The sequence below is a fragment of the Apus apus genome, chromosome Z, assembly GCF_020740795.1.
Source record: "Apus apus isolate bApuApu2 chromosome Z, bApuApu2.pri.cur, whole genome shotgun sequence".
Classification (NCBI taxonomy): domain Eukaryota; kingdom Metazoa; phylum Chordata; class Aves; order Apodiformes; family Apodidae; genus Apus; species Apus apus.
In genome coordinates this window covers 76,176,570-76,199,318 of record NC_067312.1, presented here as the reverse complement: position 1 = coordinate 76,199,318, position 22,749 = coordinate 76,176,570, and the positions used below count along the sequence as shown (strand labels likewise).

At 42.6% G+C, this 22,749-nt stretch overlaps 2 protein-coding genes across 11 annotated transcripts in view; both read left to right on the top strand.

Moving 5' to 3' along the window:
- Positions 1–5,168, top strand: part of KIAA0825 (KIAA0825 ortholog) — a 246,329-nt gene extending 241,161 nt beyond the window's left edge. For 3 of the 5 annotated variants that reach the window (XM_051643496.1, XM_051643497.1, XM_051643501.1), the window contains one exon: positions 2,937–5,168. In XM_051643496.1, the coding sequence (XP_051499456.1) occupies positions 2,937–3,051 (115 nt within the window). In that variant the 3' untranslated portion in view covers positions 3,052–5,168. The remainder of the gene's footprint in view (positions 1–2,936) is intronic. The other 2 variants (XM_051643498.1, XM_051643500.1) reach the window with 2 other exon arrangements.
- Positions 5,169–19,569: 14,401 nt separating this feature from the next.
- FAM172A (family with sequence similarity 172 member A) overlaps positions 19,570–22,749 on the top strand; it is a 262,842-nt gene continuing 259,662 nt past the window's right edge. For 4 of the 6 annotated variants that reach the window (XM_051643536.1, XM_051643535.1, XM_051643537.1 and 1 more), the window contains exon 1: positions 19,570–19,679. The gene's annotated coding sequence lies outside the window, so the exon portion shown is untranslated. Of the gene's footprint in view, positions 19,680–19,879; positions 20,045–20,074; positions 20,107–22,749 lie in introns of those variants that run through there. The other 2 variants (XM_051643533.1, XM_051643534.1) reach the window with 2 other exon arrangements.

Here is a 22,749-nt window from a genome sequence, read left to right as displayed (position 1 = left end):
CAGACTGAAATAAAAACACATGCCACCTATAGATCTGGAAATTTTCTGTAAGAGCTACATTACTAATAATTTGAAACAACAGAGGTGTGTAGGTTGGCTGTTCAACTGATTAATCTTGCATTTTGAAGGTGATTCATGATGGTAATTTCATTCACATTCACACTACTTGAACTGGCTAGTTGGATTTGTACCAATTACTATTGCCAAAACAATTGTCACACATTTTAGATACGCTAGCAACAACATGTTCATTTTTTGACACATTTTTGAACAGTAAATGTTGACTGTTTTTCCACTTGAACACAACACCTGATTTCTTACCCTTTTTAGAACAGCAAATATACGTTGTGGCCTTCTTCCTTACTGTCCAGTAGGCTTTTAAAAAACAATCTTTTCTGCAGACTTTAGGCATAAGTGTGGAAAAATGTCTAAATCAGCAGAGAGACCAGGTGTTTGTCAAGCTGATTTCATAGATCTTTAATTCATGGATACTGTTAAGCGACTGCATAGAAGACATTTTTATCCTCATTGGACCTGCTTAAATGCTTTAAAAATAGACTACTTTTTGATAAAATGATAATGTAATGTATTAGTAATAACTTGTTATAAAGTGAACACTAGAGAATGTCCAAACTGGATGACATTAAAGATTTTTACCAACAGTAATGTTTAAGATTCAATGAAATGTGCTGACAAGTATGAAGTCACTATCTTTAAAAGGAATTTGCTGATTTATTGTTAAGTTTCCATTAGCCAAGGCTGCTAGATTCCTCTGTTGCACCTCCAGCAATAACAGTTTTGAATGTATTCCATTTAGCATTTTCAGTTGTTGTCCTTCTAAGCAAACGGCTCCTCTACTTAAAAACTATGCAACAAATCAAATTAATTAAAATGAATCAATTTGGCTGGTAAAGTGGTGTTTCAGAATGACTCTGAGGACCATAAATTCAAATTAAGGCTTGCACAGCTTCTTCCTAGGTTTGAAGAGGCTCCTTGGTGCATAAGAAAAGGAAAAAGGGAAAGCAGTCACCCTGTTTAAAAGTATTCACCTGGGATGCAAAAGTAACTGTGCTGAGGGCTCATCTAGCCAGATTTTGTAAACATATCATGAACCAGAGAATGGAGCAGACAGACATGAGACCAGCTAATTGTACCCAATGATAATATTCAGATAAGGTTAAATATGAGAGGAGTCATGTATGATTGGAGTAAGAAGTTAGCTACTGCAAAACTTGATCAAGGACATACAGTGTTTATAGTTGTATTCCAATTATGCTTTGCTTGTTCTGGTACTTCTTCACTCCAGGCACCAATGTGGGTTGTCAAATTAAGTTTTTAAGGTAAAGGCATGATGGATATGTGCTAATTTATACATATTCATTGAATACATTTTTGCAGTCTGAATGAGCACCTTACAAGTGTGGGGATGGGTTTAAAGTATTGCTCCTGACATTCACAGAATCACAAAATGGTCAGGGTTGGAAGCTCTAGAGAACTTCTAGAGATCTCTAGAGATTATCCAGTCCAATGCCCTTGACAGAGCAGGGTCACCCAGAGCACATCACACAGGAACACATCCAGATGGGGTTGGAATGTCTCCAGAGGAGACTCCACAGCCTCTCTGGGCAGCCTGTCCCAGGACTCTGTCACTCTCACAATGAGAATGGTTTTCCTCATGTGTATGTGGAACCTCCTGTGCTCCAGTTTGCACCCACTGCCCCTTGTCCTGTCACTGGACACCACTGAACAAAGCCTGGCTCTGTCCTCCTGACACCCACCCTTTACATATCTATAAACATTAATGAGGTCTCCCTTCAGTCTTCTCCAAGCTCAAGAGACCCAGCTCCCTCAGCCTTTCCTCATCAGGGAGATGTTCCATTCCCTTCAGCATCTTGGTGGCTCTGCCCTGGACTCTTTCAAGCAGTTCCCTGTCCTTCCTGAACTGAGGGGCCCAGAACTGGACACAATATTCCAGATGTGGCCTCACCAAGGCAGAAGAGAGGGGGAGGAGAACCTCCCTTGACCTACTAACCACCCCCTTTCTAATGCACCCCAGGATGCCATTGGCCTTCTTGGCCACAAGGGCACATTGCTGGCTCACGGTCATCCTCCTGTCTACCAGGACCCCCAGGTCCCTTTCTCCTACCCTGCTCTCCAGCAGGTCAGCCCCCAACCTGTACTGGTACATGGGGTTGTTCTTCCGCAGATATTAGTTTCCTAAAGGCAGACTTCATTCTGCTGCTGCTCTACATGTCTCCTCTACTTTGCAGGATCATCCTATAGCTCATTCATAATCTACTGAATTTACTACTTGAAAATACTGCAGTCAGTATTTATGCTTCACCAGTTGTCCTCAGCTGGCCTGAACTGGGAGCCTACACTTTATTACCTACTTAGAACAGAAAGAGGTTAATATGAAAGGGATATCAAACTCTTAAAAAGCTACAATCTGTAAAAGAGCCACAATACTAAGCATTATGCAGGCATAATTGGAGTGATGCAAAGTTTAGCTGACTACATATCAGCACTGTTTCTGCTGAGGAATACTGTGTGACTCTTCTGGTTTTATATTTAATTAACTGCAAAATCATCTTAGTATTCCTTAAACTTTTCAGTTATAATGGGATTAGGACTTTATCCTAAACTAGAATTTACTTCCAAAATGACTAGAATTAACTTCCAAAACACCTGTGAGCTCTTCCACTTTTTCTCTGCTAGTTTTACCAGGCTTCCACCTCTAGCAGCGTGTGATACAAAACAGAAAAAGAAACTACTATCAAAATAAATATAAGTAAGGTTTTGTGGTAGTTTTGACAACTTGGCCTCCAGGCCATGCGACTTGTGTGGGGTGAGATTTTTATTGTCTTGTATTTTGTTTGTTCTAAAGACTGGTTTAAAACACATTAAAAATCAATAAAAACTTCATTTTCTTTCAGGTGGGAGATGAAAGAAGGAGCGGATCTTGAAGATGAAGAGAAAGTTATGGTGGAACACTTAAAAAATGTTTATTTGCCACAGAGCACTCCTACCTCAGAGGATAAAGAAGGATAATTACATTGACAGGTTTCAGGTAGCACCTTTTTCTGAATTCAACATGATTAACTTAATGGCTTAGTTATAACTGACAGGACTAGAAAGCTCAGGAATGTGTATCTTGAGTAGGAGTTTCAAACTAAAGAATGTGCCTCTGTTATTGTCTAGTCACCCCATGCAGGCACTGATTTTTCACACATGTTAAGGCGAGAAACAATATCTGAAAATGACAATGTCACAAAACCAGGAGAGTGTATCTTGATACTGTGGAGGCATAAACATGAATGACAATCCAAGAACTGTTTTAAAGGTATAAAACTCACCCTGAAAATAATGTGACTTTGGACATGTGCTAAGCAAACACCTGTGCTATGATTCCACTGACCATTTTGGAGTCAGACTCAGCCTGTCACTGCTTAGTGGGGCTCAAGGACCTTTTATTCTCCTTGGTGCCTGTATTCTGGTTAGTCCTGCCATTGAATCATCAAAAATTGTAAGAAAAAGGACAGGAATAGACTACAGGTCTGCAGTCCTCCAAAACAAAACTGCACCAGCTTTATTGCCCTTGCAAATCCTAACTTAAAATCCAGAGTATGTTGTGGCTTAAAAGACACATTACAGAGAAACTTGTTAGCAGCACTTAACATTTTGAGATGTATATATTTACTCAACACAATTATTCAAAGGCAGTGCTCAAAGGACTATCCTGGCAGTGAACTGAGAAGAAAAATTTATAAAGAATGCAATAATTATTTATAGTAGTATACTATTATATAGTAGAATTTCACTTTCAAACTAAGCCCTGTCTGATATTCAGATTTCTCAAATAGTAAATGTTTTTCTTTTCAGTAAAAGTTCCTCCTCAAAGGCTGAAAACAGCTCAGGTAGACAGGTGACTATTGTGACAATATTTTTTTATACAGAAGGTGTGGTTAATATTTCCTTGTTGCTTAGAAATCCAGAGGAACTATTTCCTCTCCCTGATGAAGGACCCTGGCTTGCCAAGGCTGCGATGTGAGCTGCAGCTCTTCCTGTTCCCACCATATCTTCTCCCAGATGCTATTATGGACATAACTCAGACCACTTAAGTAGGAGGAAGGCTTTTTTTTTTTTCCTAAAGACTTCAGTAGCATCATGGGTAGCCATAACACTAATGCTGCCACAAGGTCTAATCTGAAATGCAGCTTTTCCTCCTCCTAATTGCTCCTTTTTTTTTTTTTAATCATAAATATAATATATCAGACCATTTAAAATGAAAATGTTCTTAAAAAGAACACTGCATGTTAAAAATCTCCAAAGATGTTGTTACAACTCTGTGTCAACAAAAAGGGCTGTGAGGCACGGGTGCTTCAAAAATGCTAAAATTATTACTTAAAGAATAAAACAAGACTTTTTACTCTGCTGCTGGTATAGCGATTTCAGATCACGAAGAATGAGGCAGTATAAAAACAATTTTTCTTTGCTCTGTATTTCACCTTTGAAGATTAGTTGTGGTCTGAAGGCTTAAAACATGGCTACAGGGATTGCCTGTGGTGGCAGGTCCAGTATCTGCCAAACGAGGCACACGTGCTCCAAGCCACACTAATAATGTGCTGGTGCACGTGGAAGCTGGAGGTTAGAATATTCCTGTTTCAACAAAAGCTCTTGCACACAATTAACTTTCTGTATGGTCATTACAAAGTGAATTTCTGCCTGTGTAGTGAAACTGACTGAAATGCTCTTTGTGAAGAAGCTCCCCCTCTGGGAAACACTTAACTCTGAATAGGATAAACTTTGCAAGTGACATAAGCTAACCCAGAAAAAAACCCAAAACCTCACTTACTCTGAAATGGGAATGTCTGTATGGGGAGTTACTCCAGACTGGTTCTTACCCTTTATATTCACAACACACTTGGTTCTGTAACAACCTGTAAACAGTCATGTTAAAAAAACCCGAACCAAACAAAACAACAAAAAAGCAAACAAACAAAAAAAATCTGTATGCCCCTTCCTCCTTTCTCTCCCTGCCAAATTAATTCAGCAGTAACCCACTGGGCAGCACTAGGATTTTTTTGTCTTTCTTTGCAAGCATATATTTATATTCTTTACCAATGTGGAAAAGACAGAATAACTAGCCTGAATAAAAGCTGAATGTTGTAATACTTTATTTGGATGTCTTTCTTTTCCAAACTTATATATATATATATATATATATATATATATATATATATATATACACACACACACACACACGTATGTCATTTAGAGTATCTGAATTAAAGCTAATGTGTGTTTGAAATTGAACTTGTCCCTTAGTCCTCACCAGAGCTTGGTTTGTTGGCAATGTAGTGATCCTGTTAACTGACCTTCAGGGTATAGAAGCATCATCACCTTGGCAACATCACCTGTGCTGAATAGCTGCTTTTACAACATGCACATTTGTTCAATGAAATTACAGTAATGGTAACAGTTGTATAACGAAGATTGATAAATAACATACCATTAGTTTTTCAAGACTGCTCACTTTAAACTTAAACCCATAATTGAAGAAAGAAGACACTTCAAAGTGCTGATCATTTTTACATTGTAAGGTGTGCAAAATTAGGAGTACTTGTATAACAGACTGATGCTTTCTTTGTTTTTTCTTAATAAAACAAGAGTTCTGTATTTTTAACAAAGTTCTGCTGTTTCTAAGATTGATTTATGATTGGTTTTGGAGAGTGATGTTTTGTTGTGATGTTTTGCTTTTTTATTTTATGTCCTGGCTCTTTGTCACTACTTGTTGATCCAACAGCATCTCAAACTTATGCCTCAGTAAATGAAGGCAGCAGGAGGCAAATTTGCTGGCTGCAGTGTGGGCTCTGTGTTCCATGACCACTGTGCTCTGACCATGTCAGCTGCTCCTGGAAAGGTGGTTGAAAATAAGGATTAAAGTCTGTTGTGTAGAACAAACCTTTCTGAATGGGAAAAAAGCTTTCCTTGTAGGCACAGCTGAGTTAGCTTTAAAGGAAATTACTATATTTATAGAAATAAATTGGATCAGATAGCACAAACTAGGTAACTGTGCATTATAATTAATGCTTACACCTAATTCTCATTTAATATTTCAGTCTGCTTAGCCCTTTTTATGAAACAAGCTCAAATGGGAGACTTCATAGCATGGAGTATCTCCAATTACATTAGTTTAATACAGAGTTCAGAGTGCTCCAAATCTTAACATCCTGATACTTTTGAAAGGTAGTTAATAAAATTAGAAGCAGGGCAAAATTGAGATACCATTAATAGTGGTGAAACTCAGGAAGACAGGAGAGAGAGAGGATTTGGGAAGAAGACAGGCATTAGGACAAAGCCCTGCCTTTTAGTGACTGCTGCCCTGACAAACAGTTTCCTGTAGAACATGCTTTATTCCAGGAGAGGGCTTTTTGAAGAGACCACAGGCAACAAAGCTGTTTGGTCTGGAAATAAGACACGATGGCAAATGGATGGTCTCTAATTCATCTCTGCATCCTCACAGCAGTGCAACGTAGGCTTCTTCCAATTAGCTTCCTCTGACAGAAATATTCCATATCCTTCTCAGGTAGGAGGTCTTCACAAAATACTACTGAGTCTTCTCTTCAGTAAGATTCCAATTATATGCTGATATAAAACTATTTTATGGAACTCCTTAAAACTATGTGCAATCATTTTCAGTGACAGGCACTATTCAGACTTCCAAGGCAATAGTTGAAAGACTGAGGAATTAGACCCATTGTCCAACTAGGCTTGAAATGAGAGAGTAACTTGATGGCAACAGGGAGATTTCTAAGCAAGCATATAGATCTTGAGGAGGTCCTGGCTGGTGCCAAGCCACTTCACTGTAGTAACTGTCCATGTTGTGAACAGTGTTGTGGGTGTAAGCAGGAATTCTGATACTGTTTAAAGTGTAAGCCCTAGGAAATTGGCAAGGGTGAGCTTGTGTTCTCTTCTGCCTTTGGACTCCAACACTTGGGAAGCAGACTGATATTGCCAGGCAGGCAGTACAAGAAAATCACAAAAGGTCTTGAGAAGGTTGGGCATCACTGAGGGCTTTGCAACACATCACTAAAATGATGAAGGAACCAGATGATTCCTTTCTAGCAACAGCATTTGAGAACAGACTGTTGATTATTATTGCAGCAAGTGAAACAATGACATAGAGGTGACAGAAAACCCCACAAACAAACAAAACAAACAAACACAAAAACCTACAAAAAAAACCCACCACTCTAAAAAGCAAGGAATCATGAAAAGAAGCAAAAATAAATCCAATCCCTGTTTTTCTTTTTCCTGAAAAGTTGATTCTATAACAAGTGCCTCAGGAATAATAGGTCATTACCAAGTTCTAATGACAAAAACTGATGTCTAGGTTAAGACTGTATGTATAAATTTAGTAGACAACTACCCCTAAACTGACAAGGAGCTACTCAAGACATGGTTGGTGTAAATTTGATTGTCCCATAATCTCTGTTTTCTATGTAAAAAGTCTAATAAGTCTAATAACTTTTGGCTATTTGGTCTCCATATAGAAATAGTTCTGTGTATCACCTTGATTCTGTTTTGTTTCCCACCTCAATATTGGCTTCCAGGCATCCTTTAAAAACTTACTGCTTAATGATTGTTATAAATGAGAATGTGGGTACTGGCACACAGTTACATGTGGGTAGATAATTATTTTTCTAGACTAACTGTCAGACAGACTCAGAGCAGTGCAGGTCCTACATGGGTAATTATTTCCGTTTTAGGGTTGTCGGAACACTTCTGATCCTAATGTTCCACCTGCATTTTGTAATATCTGTGTCTTTCCATTGTTACAAGTTATCTGGGATGGTGGGAGCTATTTGCATGTATTGATGTTTCTGAGTTATTTAGGGGTTTTTTACTTAAGCTAATGTATTTTGCCTGAGGTTTTATTTCCTTTAAGTTCTCTGAACATGTAATTTACATTGGGAAATCCATAAGCACATCTGTTTTCACAACCCACAAACACCTGTTTATGTATCAATAAAGCCTATGCCTTCTCAAACATGATAGGGAATTAAAAAAATTTAGTAGACAACTATTAATGAATTTAATAAATGTAAAATTCAAATAACCACCTGCAAGTTTATCATTGCAGTAGTCATTTTTGCTTGGAATTTCACCTCTCTGTGTATTCCAGAAATTAGGAGGCGTTTTTTATTCCATTATTTAAGGAGCTGTTCCTTATGTTCTCAACTCTTCATTGGTATCCTCCATTCCATATGATAAACACGTCTTAAATGGGGTTTATTCTGTAGATTAAGATTATGCTTTCACACTAGAGAATGGAACCAGCTTTGGGGAGGTAAGAGATTGAAATGGCAGGTGGGTTTTGTTCTGGCATTTGCACTAGCAAAGAGATTCCTTTCAACAGTAAGCCAGATGTGGCAGTGGGGATGAAATAACCTTGCCAAGGATCCTACTTGCAGGTATGTATTAACTTCAGGAAATTGGTGGCTGATCATGTGCTACAAAGACTCTCTTCAGAGGCAAGCAAATTAGGTCTCTTCAAACAGCAACACTTAAGGCTCCCAAATTTCACAGCTGCCCATCTGCTTTATTGATGGGCAGTTGCATTAATATGGAGGTTGCTGCATTAATACAATGCAAATGTGTAATATTAGTGATCTGGCCTCCTCTCCAAACAAACTAACAAGAACATGGAAGACTGTTCTTCATTTCTGACAATTATCCAGTGTCCTGACCAGTGGACAGGGGGTAGCCCCTGCAGGGCTGGGGACAGGCTGGGGTCCCCAGCCCAGGAAGGACGTGGAGCTGTTGGAGAGAGGCCAGAGGAGGCCCCGGAGATGATGTGAGGGCTGGAGCAGCTCTGCTCTGGAGACAGGCTGGGAGAGTTGGGGTGTTGAGCCTGGAGAAGAGAAGGCTCCAGGGAGACCTGAGAGCACCTTCCAGTGCCTGGAGGGGCTCCAGGAAAGCTGGGGAGGGGCTTGGGACAAGGGCAGGGAGGGATGGGAGCAGGGGGAAGGGTTTCCAGCTGGCAGAGGGAGCTGGAGATGAGATGTGAGGGAGAAATTCTGGGCTGTGAGGGTGGGGAAAGCCTGGCCCAGGCTGCCCAGGGAAGCTGTGGCTACCCCATCCCTGGCAGTGTTGAAGGGCAGGTTGGATGGGGCTTGGAGCAGCCTGGGCTGCTGGGAGGTGTCCCTGCCCGTGCAGGGGGGTGGAACTGGATGGTCTTCAAGGTCCCTTCCAACCCAAACCAGTCAGGCATTCTATGATACTGACCAAGACCATACCTCTACAAGGCTTTGGTATCAGAGCACAGATACTTCCAAGCTAATGATTCAGAGACTGAGGTTTGTTTTTTCATGTTTTAAAGGTGCTATATATGCCTGGTGCAGTTACTGGATTTTTTAACCAAAAGTGACCTGGCCTGCAATTCTTTTGTTTTTATTCCCTCCCCTTCTCACCATTCCTCAGTTTTGGCTGAGGTGTCACTTTCATGATTGCTCCTGCTGTTTCCAGAGGAGGCCACCACCACACCTTACACAGCATTTTACAAAACACCTACCAAGTGATCAAAAGAGCATTAAGTGCATACAGACGAGTAGTTCTCCAGGCCCTGGAGTGAGACTCATTTAAGTTAAAACTTTTGAATTTTAACCCTACACTCTTAAACACTTAGGCAGGACTTTGATCTGATAAGCTTCCAGGGAGAGATACCTAGAAGTTTTGTAGGCGCTTGCTGACTTGGTTTTGTTTAAAGGACTGGACAGGAAGGAGAAGAGATTTGTTTGTTTGTTTATTATTATGCTTATATTGTTATGTTAATTCCATTGCTTTCATGCTATTTTGGTTTCTTTCCATCTGGGCTGATGATTGGTCAATACTTGACAATCTGGTTAAGTAGCTTGGCCATTGGTAAACTCACTGCAACTGCCAGTAGTGACAGTAATTTCTGAGTTTACTCTTTGTAAAGTGTCTATCATGGCAAGAGGCACTATAGAAATTAATGAAATCGAAATCCCTCTACTAAAATGGTCTACCATTAACATGATTTCTTAGTTCAGCTTTGTCAGGTCTCTCCCTGATAATCACAGTGTTTCTTCCATGGTTAGAAGTGGACAGAACATGAAAAGGCTGGTGCCTTATGTGCTGCTGTGCCTCCTTAAGGATCTCACTTTTCCAACTCAAGTTCCAAAAGATGCACTTAAACTATGTAACATAAAAGGTACATGAATTTGCTTTTCTGTTTTATGTGTACACAAATTGTTTAGGTGACAGTTGTACAATTTTTTTAAAAAGTTATATAATATCCTGGAGCAGTCATCTGCTCTAACATGCATAATTTATTCAAAAATCATTTGTGGAGTTGAGGGATTGATAGTTTGGAACAGAAAAGTTATAGGTATGCTAAGTACATTCTTGCAAAAATAAATCATGCAATCATATATTGAGATCCAATATTTCAAAATTCAAAGTGCAATTAAATTGTTTGCACATGCAACAGCAGTGAAATAACTTTGCTAGGTTTAGATCATAAACCCATATATCTACAGAGTAAACAGTAGAACACACACTGTAAAGTTCTGTCAATAGTGTTGCTTTCAATCTTTGTTTCATTCCACCAAAACTTTTCAGATCAGTCTGGCATTTTTTTGAACAACTATATACAGGACCAAAGAATTAGGAGTGGTAACTTGAAATATAGATCATATATATTTAATCTTTGCAATGAATGCAAAAGCAGTAAGTGAAAAACAAAGACATAACAGACTGTAAAAACTGTTGAGAACATATAATGAAGCGTAAGAATGAATGTCATGACAGATTTATGTATGTTCTAGTTTCAGGAAAAAAAAATGCTGAAGACAAATTTGAGAATATTTGTGTATCATACTTCTGGCACAATAGCTGGAACCAAAATAAATTATCCAGGAATAAGACATAAGAAACAGATTCAGGGTGTAAACAACAAGCTGAATAAGAATTTTGAATTAAAGAAAACTTTCAAGTCAAAAGAAAGAGAGGTTTTTCAGCCTAGCAGAACACTCAAGAACAATGTTGGGTTTTCATGAGTTTTCAGTATTTCACAGTTTTTTAAAGTTTCTGATTTAGTTCTTGTGAAGAGTGTTTCTCAAAAGGTAACATCATTTTTGTCAGGAAAGATAACAATTTTACTTTTCATTAAATGCATTCTCTGTATTTATGCACCATCCATGCACACAAAAAGCCTATTCCATCAATATCAAGCCGAAAGAACAAATGAAAATAAAGCTACAAGGGGAATTCTAAAGGGAGGGTTTTTTTCTGGTTTGTTTTTTGTTTTTTTTTCCCCCCCTCAGAATATCTTTTATTTTGGGCTTAGCCTCAGAAGGAATTTTTGTGACCCAAAAGATATGGGATACTTTTCCCAAGAATCACACATCACAAAGCTTGCTATTCTTTAATGAAACTGCTGACAAGGCTATGTATAATAATAATAATAATAATAATAATAATAATAATAATAATAATAATAATAATAATAATAATAATAATAATAATAATAATAATAATAATAATAGTAGTAGTAGTAGTAGTAGTAGTAATAACAACAATGACAATAATAATAATAATAGTAATAACAACAATGACAATAATAATAATAATAGTAATATTGAAAACATTCATGTTTTCCAGATCTGTGTCTGACATGAGCTGGGTGGAAGTTGCTCAGTAGCAAAATCTCCATTGTGCAAAGACATTCTTCAGCATTAAGTAGTATCTTGTGATTTTCATGAAGCAGGTGACACAAGATGGTCAGTAGGACAGGGCTGGCATAGAACTATAGAATCCTAGAACGTCTTGGGTTGGAAGGCACCTCTCAAGGTCATCTAGTCCAACCCCCCTACAATAAGCAGGGACATCTCACACTAGAACAGGTTGCTCAGAGCCCCATCAACCCTGACCTCGAATGTCTCCAGGGATGGGGCCTCCACCACCTCCCCAGGCAGCCTGTTCCAGTGATCCACCACCCTCACATTAAAGAACTTTTTCCTCATGTCCAACCTAAATCTACCTTTTTCTAGCTTAAAACCATCACCCCTCATCCTGTTGTTACAGGCCCTAGTGAACAGCTCTTCCCCAGCCTTCTTGTGGGCCCCTTTCATGTATTGGAAGGTTCTATAAAGTCCCCCTGGAGTCTCCTCTTCTCCAGGCTGAACACCCCCAACTCCCTCAGCCTGTCTTCATCAGAGAGGTTCTCCAGACCTCTGATCATTTTTATTGCCCTCCTCTGGACATACTCCAACAGGTCTGTGTCCTTCTTGGAGCCCCTTCTGGGGATGCAGAACTCCAGGTGACGTCCCTCTACTCTGGAGTAGAGGGGCAGAATCGCCTCTCTCCATCTTTTTTTTAATGTGATTCTTCTGTCTGCTTGATACCCTTTGCATCTTTTTGTCACAGCAGAGGATTCCTAAGCTGGATCACTTCTTTCAATCTCAGGATTTGGTGCAAAGCTCAAGTGGAATAAACAGACCACGATTATTCCAAACGTAAATCCAACCCATGCAAAATAAAGAGTGATGAGTCTCAGCACACCTGGGCACCCCTGTTGGGAACTGCATTTGTGAGGTTTAGCTTGCTTTTAAGCAGCAGCAATCTGACTGAGAACTAAAGATGTTAATACTTCACATTGTCAGGTGCTGAAAGCAGAAACAGGTACTTCTGAAGAAAGGGCTGTGGTGTTCTACCAGCACTGAACCACAGGAGGATTTAACAGCCGCTTATGAAAGTTGTGCATTGCAGGATAGCTATTAAAATCAGACATCCTACTTGCTACAATCATCTATCAGCTGCTTCTAAAATCCTGCCCACCTTCTGTGTGTCATCTGGAGGAGATAAAGTTTTAATTGTGAGAGGGTGGTATATGAAAAATAATAAAATAAATAATAAAAAAGAGATGAGGCGCCTTCTGTCATTCCAAATTTCTTGTCCTGTCTTGCTTTATGTTTCAGTGTCTCCGTGCCAGCTGCAGTTTTGCAGGCAGCTTTTTAAAAAGGCAAAACAATAGAAACAAATAGAATCTAGGATGACAAGGAGCACACCATACAAAAGGTACTGCAGAGAATCCGAATTAAAATTACTGCATATTGCAGTTTTTCTCCTCCTCTGCTTTGACTCTTTTCTCACCTGAGCTTCAAATAATTCCTACCTGCGTTGGTATCCATTACCAAATTTCCTTTTTTGTCTGTTTACATTGCATTTATATGTATATAAGAGCTTCTTCCCTGTTTCCACTAAGCTACAGTGATACACAGCAAAAGCTTGCATTTTGGGGTTCAGAATGGTTTCATTCATATTTTCATTCAGGTTTTCTTTTCAGTTTATTCAGTTGATGAGACTTGACTTTTTTTTTTTACTTTTTTTTTTCAGCCACTTGAAATAAGCCTTGTTAAAGCAGTATTTATGTTACTGAAATAAGAACTGTCTTCAGACCATGATCACTTGTCACAGACACCACAAATATTTGGTTCCCCTGGTGTGCTCCTCTTTAGATATGATGATGAAGTCTAAAAATAACTTCTCCCATGTTCGATACGGTTCTTTTGAGCTACATTTTTTGCCTCTGATTTTTTTTTTTCCCTTTAAATTGTATTTTCATACTGACAGTACTGAAAATTTCAGGCTCTGTCAGGCAGACTGCAGCCCTCAGTGAGAACAGCTTTTCTCCTCTCCCTGCTACAGACAGACACAGGGCCACTCGCCCAGGTCAGGGCATCCCATGCCTCTTCTTTCCAAGCTCTTACTGTGGCCTTTTTGAAGTCTCTGGGTCTTGTTTCTGAGTTTGATTTCCTCTCCCCCCCCGTCTTGTCTTCAGAGCAGTCATAGCTATTTCACATGACTTGCAGTTGGCAATTTTGCTCTTTGAATCTCCCCCTATTTCAGATTCCATGTCCTAACTGTTTAATGGGAAAGGAGCACAGTCTCCAGCCTTTGTTTTATTATTCATATTTCTGGAAGGAAAAAGCAAAGGCATGGTAACAGAAATGACTACTTTAGGGATCAAGAATGGGTAAACACATGATAGGTGTCTAGTTCATACCAGAAAAGAAGAAAAAACCCCAGTCCCACAGCTCCATGACCATCTGACTGTTGGCTTAACCACTGTGGTAAGACAGAAAATCACGTCTTACCATTTATTTAAGAAATCCTAATGTCCCTAAAACAGACTTCTTTCCTCCTCATTTACCCTAACAAATGAGTTCATAGCAAAGGTTTTCTGTTCTTGCAATGCCTGACTTTGAACTTGCTGGTCAATTTCGTACCATTTCTCTCACTCTAGTCAAGATGATCATCACTCATAATACCTTTCAACTTAGTGTCATCTGCAAATTTCATGGATGCACATCAAATTACTGTCTCATTAATTACTTTATGGTACATACTATGTCCAAAAACTACTCAGAGTCCCCAAAAAGTGTTCCTGCTCATTTATCTCCTACCTGATAACCACCTTTAATCTCAGGCTGTTGCAGTTCCCCCCTCAGCCACTCCACATCCACTTTACCAGATAATTCTGGTCTGAACTACCATCATCCCCACCTCCAGTAATATTCCCTGTGGTGAATGGTATCAGATCCTCTACATCAGTTTAGACACACCAGGATGTTGATCTACTGATGTGTAAGAGATTGTGATCATACTGGAAGGACATGATCTGCTTGGGGCAGGACCAGCCTGCACCCTGCCACACTTTGTGTTCATACCTGTGTTCACAATATGTCAACATCTGACCAAACTCTGCACAGTACTGAGGAACTGGGCAGTCATCCCAGCTGGGTGTAAGTTCCTGAAATACAGATTATTTTGAAAGAATGTATACAATAACAGGTGTTTTTTCCTAAGCAGTTTTAACCTCTTCATGTTCCCTACACTTCCCTTTCCATTGTGGAAGCCACCAAGATTTGAAGGACAACTGAATCCACCCATCAGTTTTAACTAGGCCTGTAACCCCCAGCAGACTCATTAACAGCATGCAGCCCAACAGAGTTTTAATTACATGACCACACACACTTTTTACAGGGGACTGTTGTTTCATACACCACCTGGTGTATGAATAGTGGGATGAATAGTGTGGATGGAACAACCAACAGTTCAATGCCTTGTTTTCTCTATGTTCTTTGAAATGCAGCTCCATTTACCAGATATGGGTAAAACCCTAACTTTTGAAGGTATTTATAGAACTCAACTACGCCAGAGTGTTTCAAAGTTTAGTTTACCTCCACATAAGTGAATTTATAAGTAAATAAAGCTTAAATTTGAAAAGGAGATTAAGACAAAGCAGTTTTAAAAATCCTGGATGCTCCACAGAAAATAAAAGAGACATGAATGTTAACACATCTGCACCTCCTGTAGGTAAAATATCTTCAGTCTGCTCCAGATATAACTACTCACACTTAATATTTCTGAAAAGTGAACTCAAGAATCTTACTGGACATTCAACAAACAATAAATAAACAGGTCTAAAACACTGTGCTTAAGTAACATGTGTAGCCACCTATGAATGCTATAACACTAGGAGGGACAGAAGACTGGAGAACAGACCCAGATTTTGGAAAAAGAATTAAAGCACTCTGTTTAGAAACAACAGTAATCATACAGATTAGTATTTCTGCTAGTATTAGCCTGTTCTTGGTATTACTGTAGGTCACAGAAGTCTGTAAAAACACCAGAACTCCACAGTGCTACATGAAAAAAAGAAGGTAAAGGCCAGCTTTCAGTTCATTGGTATTTATCCACACACTGCCCCCATTTCCTCTCCACTGCTGATATTTGGAATTTTGAGGTCAGTTTTCTAATGAGACTTGGAGACCTTCCCTTTACACCTACTACCTCTTCGAGACACAAAAACAGCTTCAAATTTATGGTCAATAGTTCTTTGCTGCTCAAGCATCTCCAAAACCACTACACTTCACTGCTCCTTGTTCTGATAAATTTTCCACCTTGAATCCTTCCCTGAATCTGTAATCTATAAAGGGCTGCATCAAGATCACAGACAGGCTTTACCCCCCCCCCCCTTTTTTTTTTTTGCTGTCCTGCTTACACAGGCTGCCCCTGAAACTTGTTCCTGGTGCCTACATTTTGTTCAACTGCAGGAGATGGAGAATGCTGGTGAACCACGTTAAGAAATGGATCCAAATTAAACATAACCCAATAAAAATACTGACTTCTTGTCCTAACCAGCCTCACTTTGCAACCCAGCACTAGCTGTGAAAAGAGATGGTGTGAACTTTGATTGATGGGACAGGGTTGCTTGAATCAATCCAGTTACCAGAAAATGTTCATTAAATGATTCCCAACCTTGGGTCTTTGTGGAGAACGTGTCTCCTTAATAAAGATATGTCTCTCACAGACTTATGGGATTAAACAAAGAGAAATACAGACTTTCAAGGACACATCTAAAGGGCAAAGGAGCCTCCTGATGGACAGAGGTAGAGGTGGGAAACAGCAACATGGTTGTGAACTAAACTTGCCTAAATCCCATGGGCTCCTTGCGGCTACACTGGTTGGTCTGTCCAGCATGCTAATGAAGGATCAAGAATTGCACACCAATCAGGGACTGAAGTCTGCCCTTGAAAGGGGCAGAGTCTGGTGGGGGAGATGGGCAATCCCTGGGAGGAGAGAGGGGCAGCAGCGGGCGAAGGAGCACGAGGAAGCAGCTGTCCCAGAGCTCGGCACCGAATGGCACGGCCACGGGTCGAGGCTCAGAGGGAATCACAGCTGAGCTGATGAGAGTTCTGAGCTGAGAAGCAGAGAGGTGATTGTCCCCCCTGTACTCAGCACTGGTGAGGCCACACCTGGAGTGCTGTGTCCAGTTTTGGGCACCTCAATTCAAGAGAGATCTCGAGGTGCTGGAGCGAGGACAGAGGGCAACGAAGATGGGGAAGGGCCTGGAGAATCAATCTGATGAAGAAGGCTTGAAGGAGCTGGGAGTGTTTAGTTTGAGGAAGAGGAGGCTGAGGGGAGACCTCATCAGTCTCTTCAACTACCTGAAAGGTCGTTGTAGAGAGGTTGGTGCTGGTCTCTTCTCACAGGTCATTAGCGAGAGAACAAGAGGGAAGGGCTTCAAGCTGCAACAGGGCAGGTTTAGACTGGACATCAGGAAAAAAAAATTCACAGCAAGACTGGTCAGACCCTGGAACGGGCTGCCCAGGGAGGTGGTGGAGTCACCATCCCTGGATGTGTTTAAGGGTCATCTGGATGTGGTGTTGGTGGAGATGGTTTAGGGGAGAACTTTGTAGAGTAGGGATGATGGTTGGACTCAGTGATCCCAAGGGGCTTTTCCAACCTGAATAGTTCTGTGATTCTATGACCACAGAGCCCAGGCAGTTTTTAGCTGGGTGCCTATCTCTGGTCCAAACCTCCCAGAAGAGCTGTCCCTGACAGCCACAACCTGCAAGGAAGCCCTGCCCAGCTGTCACCGAGCTCTCTCATCCAGCTTCTGTGCTCCTGCAGCTCACCAGGGCAGCGCATGCAACAGGGACCACACTCTCAAGTCATTGCTGTTCCAAAGAACTTGAAAGCCAAACAGCAAATCTGATCTTTCCTTGCTTTATTTCCCTGTGTAAATCCTGGGACTTTGCCCCTAAACCTGCATTCAACAGCATTGACCCCACGAGGGGAAACCATGTCAGGCATAATAACACTCCTGCTCTATCCGGTGCTGTGTGTTTTCAATCTAAGTGTTCCCTCCTGCCAGAGGGATACCTCTGTTGGAGTGTATTGGTGCAAACTAGAACACTCACCTGTTAAGCCCTCCAATTCCATTCCCAGTTTTCTCTCCAAATGGTTTTACTTTATCCTCGCTTGCTCAATTTTCCTTATTTGCAATAAAACGTTTGATTCGTAAATTCTTAATTCGGCCTCTTGTGACATAATTTATCATTAACTTACTATGCTTACCTTGGAGCACCTGGTCATGTGATTCTGGCCCTGACTTGGGGTGAACCCACAGGGACACTTGGTAAATGGCTTTAACAGTTCTGGCAGGAGCCTGCTGGAATTAGGTAAAGTCGGTGCCAGAAACATCCTGTTTCTGACACCATTCAGACTGGGACAGTCGTTCTGTGCTGCTGTGAGTGATAGTCAGAGCTGAGGGGCTAGGCCTCAAACCCAGCACGGTCGTGTGGCATCCCAAATGTCTCCTCAGAAGACATCTAACCATGTTTTTCTGATGGGAAACACAGGGGGAAAAAATGTCTCAATACAAGGGACTTGATTCAAAGTAACAGGATCATAGAATAAGGGTTGGAGGGACCTCTGGGTGTCACTGAGTCCAACCCCCCTGCCAGAGCAGGAACATCCAGGGCAGGTCACACAGGAACGTGTTCAGACAAGTCTTGAAAGTCTCCAGAGAAGGAGACTTCACAGCCTCTCTGGGCAGCCTGTCCCAGGGCTCTGTCACTCTCACAGGAAAGAGGTTCTTCTCTCATGTTGAGGTGGAACTTCCTGAGTTCTAGTTTGTGTCTGCTGCTCCTCCTCCTATCACAGGGAAGCACTGAAAAGAGACTGGCACATTCTTCTTGACATCCACCCTTCAGATACCTGTAAACATCAATAAGATCCCCTCTCAGCCTTCTCCTCTCTAGGCTAAACTGACCCAGGTCTCTCAGCCTTTCCTCATAAGACAGGTGTTCTAGGCCTTTCATCTTCCTTGAAGCTCCCATTGGACTCTCCCCAGTAGATCCCTGTCCCTCTTGAACTGGGGAGCCCAGAACTGGACACAACACTCCAGCCGAGGTCTCACTAGGGTAGAGGGGTAGGATGACTTCCCTTGCCCTGCCAAAATACCAAACATAATTTGTAAACAGACAAGTTCTCCAAGACACTAGAATATCTTTTGCCTTGAAGAAGAAAATTGTTTCACTTTTTTCATCCCTGGGTGTTGCTGAAAACCACTGAAATCAAAACATGACCACTGTCACTCTCACAGGAAAGAAGCTTTTTCTGATGTTTATGTGGAACCTCCTGTGCTCCAGTTTGCACCCACTGCCCCTTGTCCTGTCACTGGACATCACTGAACAAAGCCTGGCTCTGTCCTCCTGACACTGCCCTGAACGTGTCTGTGAACACTGATGAGGTCACCCCTCAGTCTGCTCTGCTCCAAGCTCAAGAGACCCAGCTCCCTCAGCCTTTCCTGTCCCCTTCAACACTGCCAGGGATGGGGCAGCCACAGCTTCCCTGGGCAACCTGGGCCAGGCTCTCCCCACCCTCACAGCCCAGAATTTCTCCCTCACATCTCAGCTCCAGCTCCCTCTGCCAGCTGGAAACCCTTCCCCCTGCTCCCAGCCCTCCCTGCCCTTGTCCCACGCCCCTCCCCAGCTTTCCTGGAGCCCCTCCAGGCCCTGGAAGCTGCTCTCCGCTCTCCCTGGGCCCCCTCCTCTCCAGCCCCAACCCCTCACTCACCTCTCTCTTCCCGCTCCGCTTCCGCCTTCCCCGCCGCGCCCCCGGGCGATGACGTCACGGCGCGCGGACCCCGGAAGTGTCTCGGGAGGAGGGAGGCGGGGCGGGGGGGGGGGGAGGGGGGCGCGGCGGCAGCACCGGAGCGTCCCGGCGTTCCCGGCCTTCATTCCCGGCCTTCATTCCCGGTGTTCCTCCCCGGGGGACGGCCCCGCGGCCCGGCCCGGCAGGTAGGTGCTGCGGCCCGGCCCCGGGAGCGCCGGGGCGGGGGCAGGAGGCAGGCCCGGCCCGGCCCGGCCCGGCCCCCCGCGCCCTCCCGCCGTGCAGGCCTGAGGCGGGCCCGGCCCGGCCCGGCCCGGCGGGGCTGCCCGCCCTGTCCCCGGGAGCGGGCCGGGACGCGGACACGCCGCTGAGCGGGCAGAGGGGACAGCCGCAGCGGGGCCTGCTGCTCCCAGTCCTTTAAAGCGCTTGTTTTCCTGCTGGTTTTCCCGGAGCCGTTCCTGCAGCTGCTGGTAGCCGTCTCCAGGGAGCCAGCTGTCGTTTTCACCCCCGGTGCAAGTTTTCTGCGCGGCCCTGGAGGGCGAAAAGTTCCCGAGTGAGCTTAATTCTCCCTCCTGATACCGCAGCAGCGGCTGCCACTGGCTTTCCGGGTTTGAGGTGATTGGGGACTTGCGTTTGGGGTGAAGTTTCTCGCAGCTGGTCTGGCAGCTTAGCAAGCCACGTGAAATGTTCGTCCAGTGACCCCGGTGTAAGCGTAGGAAGGTCGGGTTTGGTGTGGCTGTCGCAGTAATTAAAGAAGGGCTGAGTAATTTGGCAGAAACTAAAGCCCCTTGTGTTCCAGCTGATCCTCAGACATCAGAGGGGCTGGGGGGTGTCTGGGCTCGGTTTCTGAGCCATGCCCAAATCACAGTTTAATAGCCTGCTTGTTCCCAACACTTGTATTGGACTAACACGAGTCCAAATCCATTACCTCCCTGTTGACACCCCACCTGCACTGGCAGGGCCACTCTCAAGGTTTGGTGACATGCAGGGATGACACTGGGTCAAAGAATGGTGCAGTTTGTTGGAGCAATAAATAGACGAGTTCTTTGGGGTCCTGGGGATAAATGAGCTGCCTACAAAGCAGGTGCAAATACCAAGAGCGTGAGTAATACAGCCTGGCTAGTAACATGTAAAATGGTGAGAAGGAAAGAAGAAAGGGGGTGGAAAGGGAGAAGGGAGTTCTGGGGGGGTTTCTAAGTTTCCTGCAGGTGCACTTGGTGTATCTGAGTGTTGGAATCTTATCCAAAGGCATCCTCATGGGGGGAAGAGAGGCTCAGCCCATTGACTGATCGCAGAAGTGAAGGGTAATCCTGGCAAAGGCCTGGTGATGGAGTCTTTCCTGACATGGATGGCATCTTCCCTAGCATCCTTCCCCTCTTAGGCCATTGCCTAGGGCTGTTACCTTACAGATGGAGCTTGAGGAAATCAAATCATACAGGCCTTTGTCATGACTGGTGTAAAATTCTCTCACTTTTAAAAGTATAGGCTAGTGAAAATTCAGACTGTGTGCTCATTGGAGGGTGACTGTTCCCAGGGAAGTGGGTAGCTGTTGGGGTTGAGGTATGTTTCAGTATTAAAGTGTGCTGGTGTCCTCAGAGCCAGGACATCAAGCTCACCTGATGTTACCAACAACCAAGGTTGCCTGAGGACTGACCATGTTACAGACTCTGTGCACATTAGCTGCATTTCACTCTAAAGGTCCTCAGTTTTGTCCCTTTCCTCAAAAGGTGAACGTAGATTTGATTTCTAAATCACTTTGTCACAGGTTAATGCTGGGTCACCAATTAAACAAACAACGTAAGATATTTTCTCACATCAGAGCAGTTCTACAGGCCATTCTCTAGCCAGGACTAAAAACATGGAGTGTTATCAGCCCTAGAAGCAGACACTGAAAGGAAATATACTGGGAATTTCAGCAAGTGCAGCTACTTACAAGAGACTTAACTGAAAAGTAAAATTGCTAGGAGGAATTTCTAGCATTCTAGAAAGAACCACTCAAACCAGGACGTGCTTTTTCAAATTATCCCACAGTGACATAGCTCAAAATCGGTTATTCTGAAACTGCACATGTTGGGCATCTGTAGTTCCTTTCAAAAAAGCATGTGCTTTGCTTTTTATAGAGCTTTTGGCTTTTTTTTCTTTTTTTTTTTTTTCTCTTTCAAAGATAAATACTGAAGCTTCTGATGGAGAATGTGCTGCTTTCCTTCCAGATAGTTAACTTTTACCTGTGGTGCTGTGTGAGCCAAGCTTCTTGGTCTCATGTAAGCCAGCTTAACAAATCTTCACAAAATGTAGCATCCCCTTTACACTATTTCTGCATGAAGTTTTTGGCTAAGGTAGGAAGTTTGACTGAGCAGGTAGTAAAAGGCCTTGTTCAGGACAAACCATTGTTGTCTCAAGAGGTATTACAAAATGGACAGCAATTACAAAGCTGACTGGATGTATTTGGCCTTAACTGCACAGTGATTTGGTGACACAGTAAAGAGCAGGGTGGTGGCAATATTTGCCTTTGAAGAAGCATGAGTACCACCAGTAGGGCAATAAAAAGGTGGGGTCCTTTTAGGAATGGCTAATATTTTACCAGAATTGTTAATGAGGTTGTGGGTGGAACAGGGTGGCAGCGTGTTATGCTACCCATGGTAAAGCTGCATGCTGGTAGCATATTGGTTAGAGAATGCCTGCAGGATGTAAAAATTAGGTATTTTGTAATTATGTACTAAAGGGAAAAATACTCTGAGGTAGGAAAAACTAAAATCTTATCAATCAAAGGTACTTAACAGCTTAGAAGATACTGATACCAAGGTGGAATACAGACAGAATGTCTGTATGCTCCTCTGGGTTTGGAACTGAAAGGAGATACAGTGGTTTAAGTGTTTCAGATATATGTTGCTTTCTTTAAAAAAAAATAAATAATAGATTCTTTACCCTCTAGAGTGCTGGTTTGATGGGGCAGCCCTAGACAGAAGCCCCAGGCCATGACTGTGTCCTTGCTGAAGTCACTGCTGTCACACTGCCTGCCCATCTGCTGGAGCTCTGATGTGCCATGCTGGGTGTCAGCCTGAGCAGTCCCCAGCCTGCCTCAGTCAAAACGTGGTGGGTTAAGACAGGTATAATGTTTACAGTGTTTAAGCTGATCTTTTTATCTGAAACAGGGTAGCAGATGCTGGTAGGGGTAGGAATGAGATGAAAACTTCCAGCAGGCCAGCAGTACAGAGCAGCTGGACGTGGACAAGGGCATCATCATTTCAGAAGCATTGT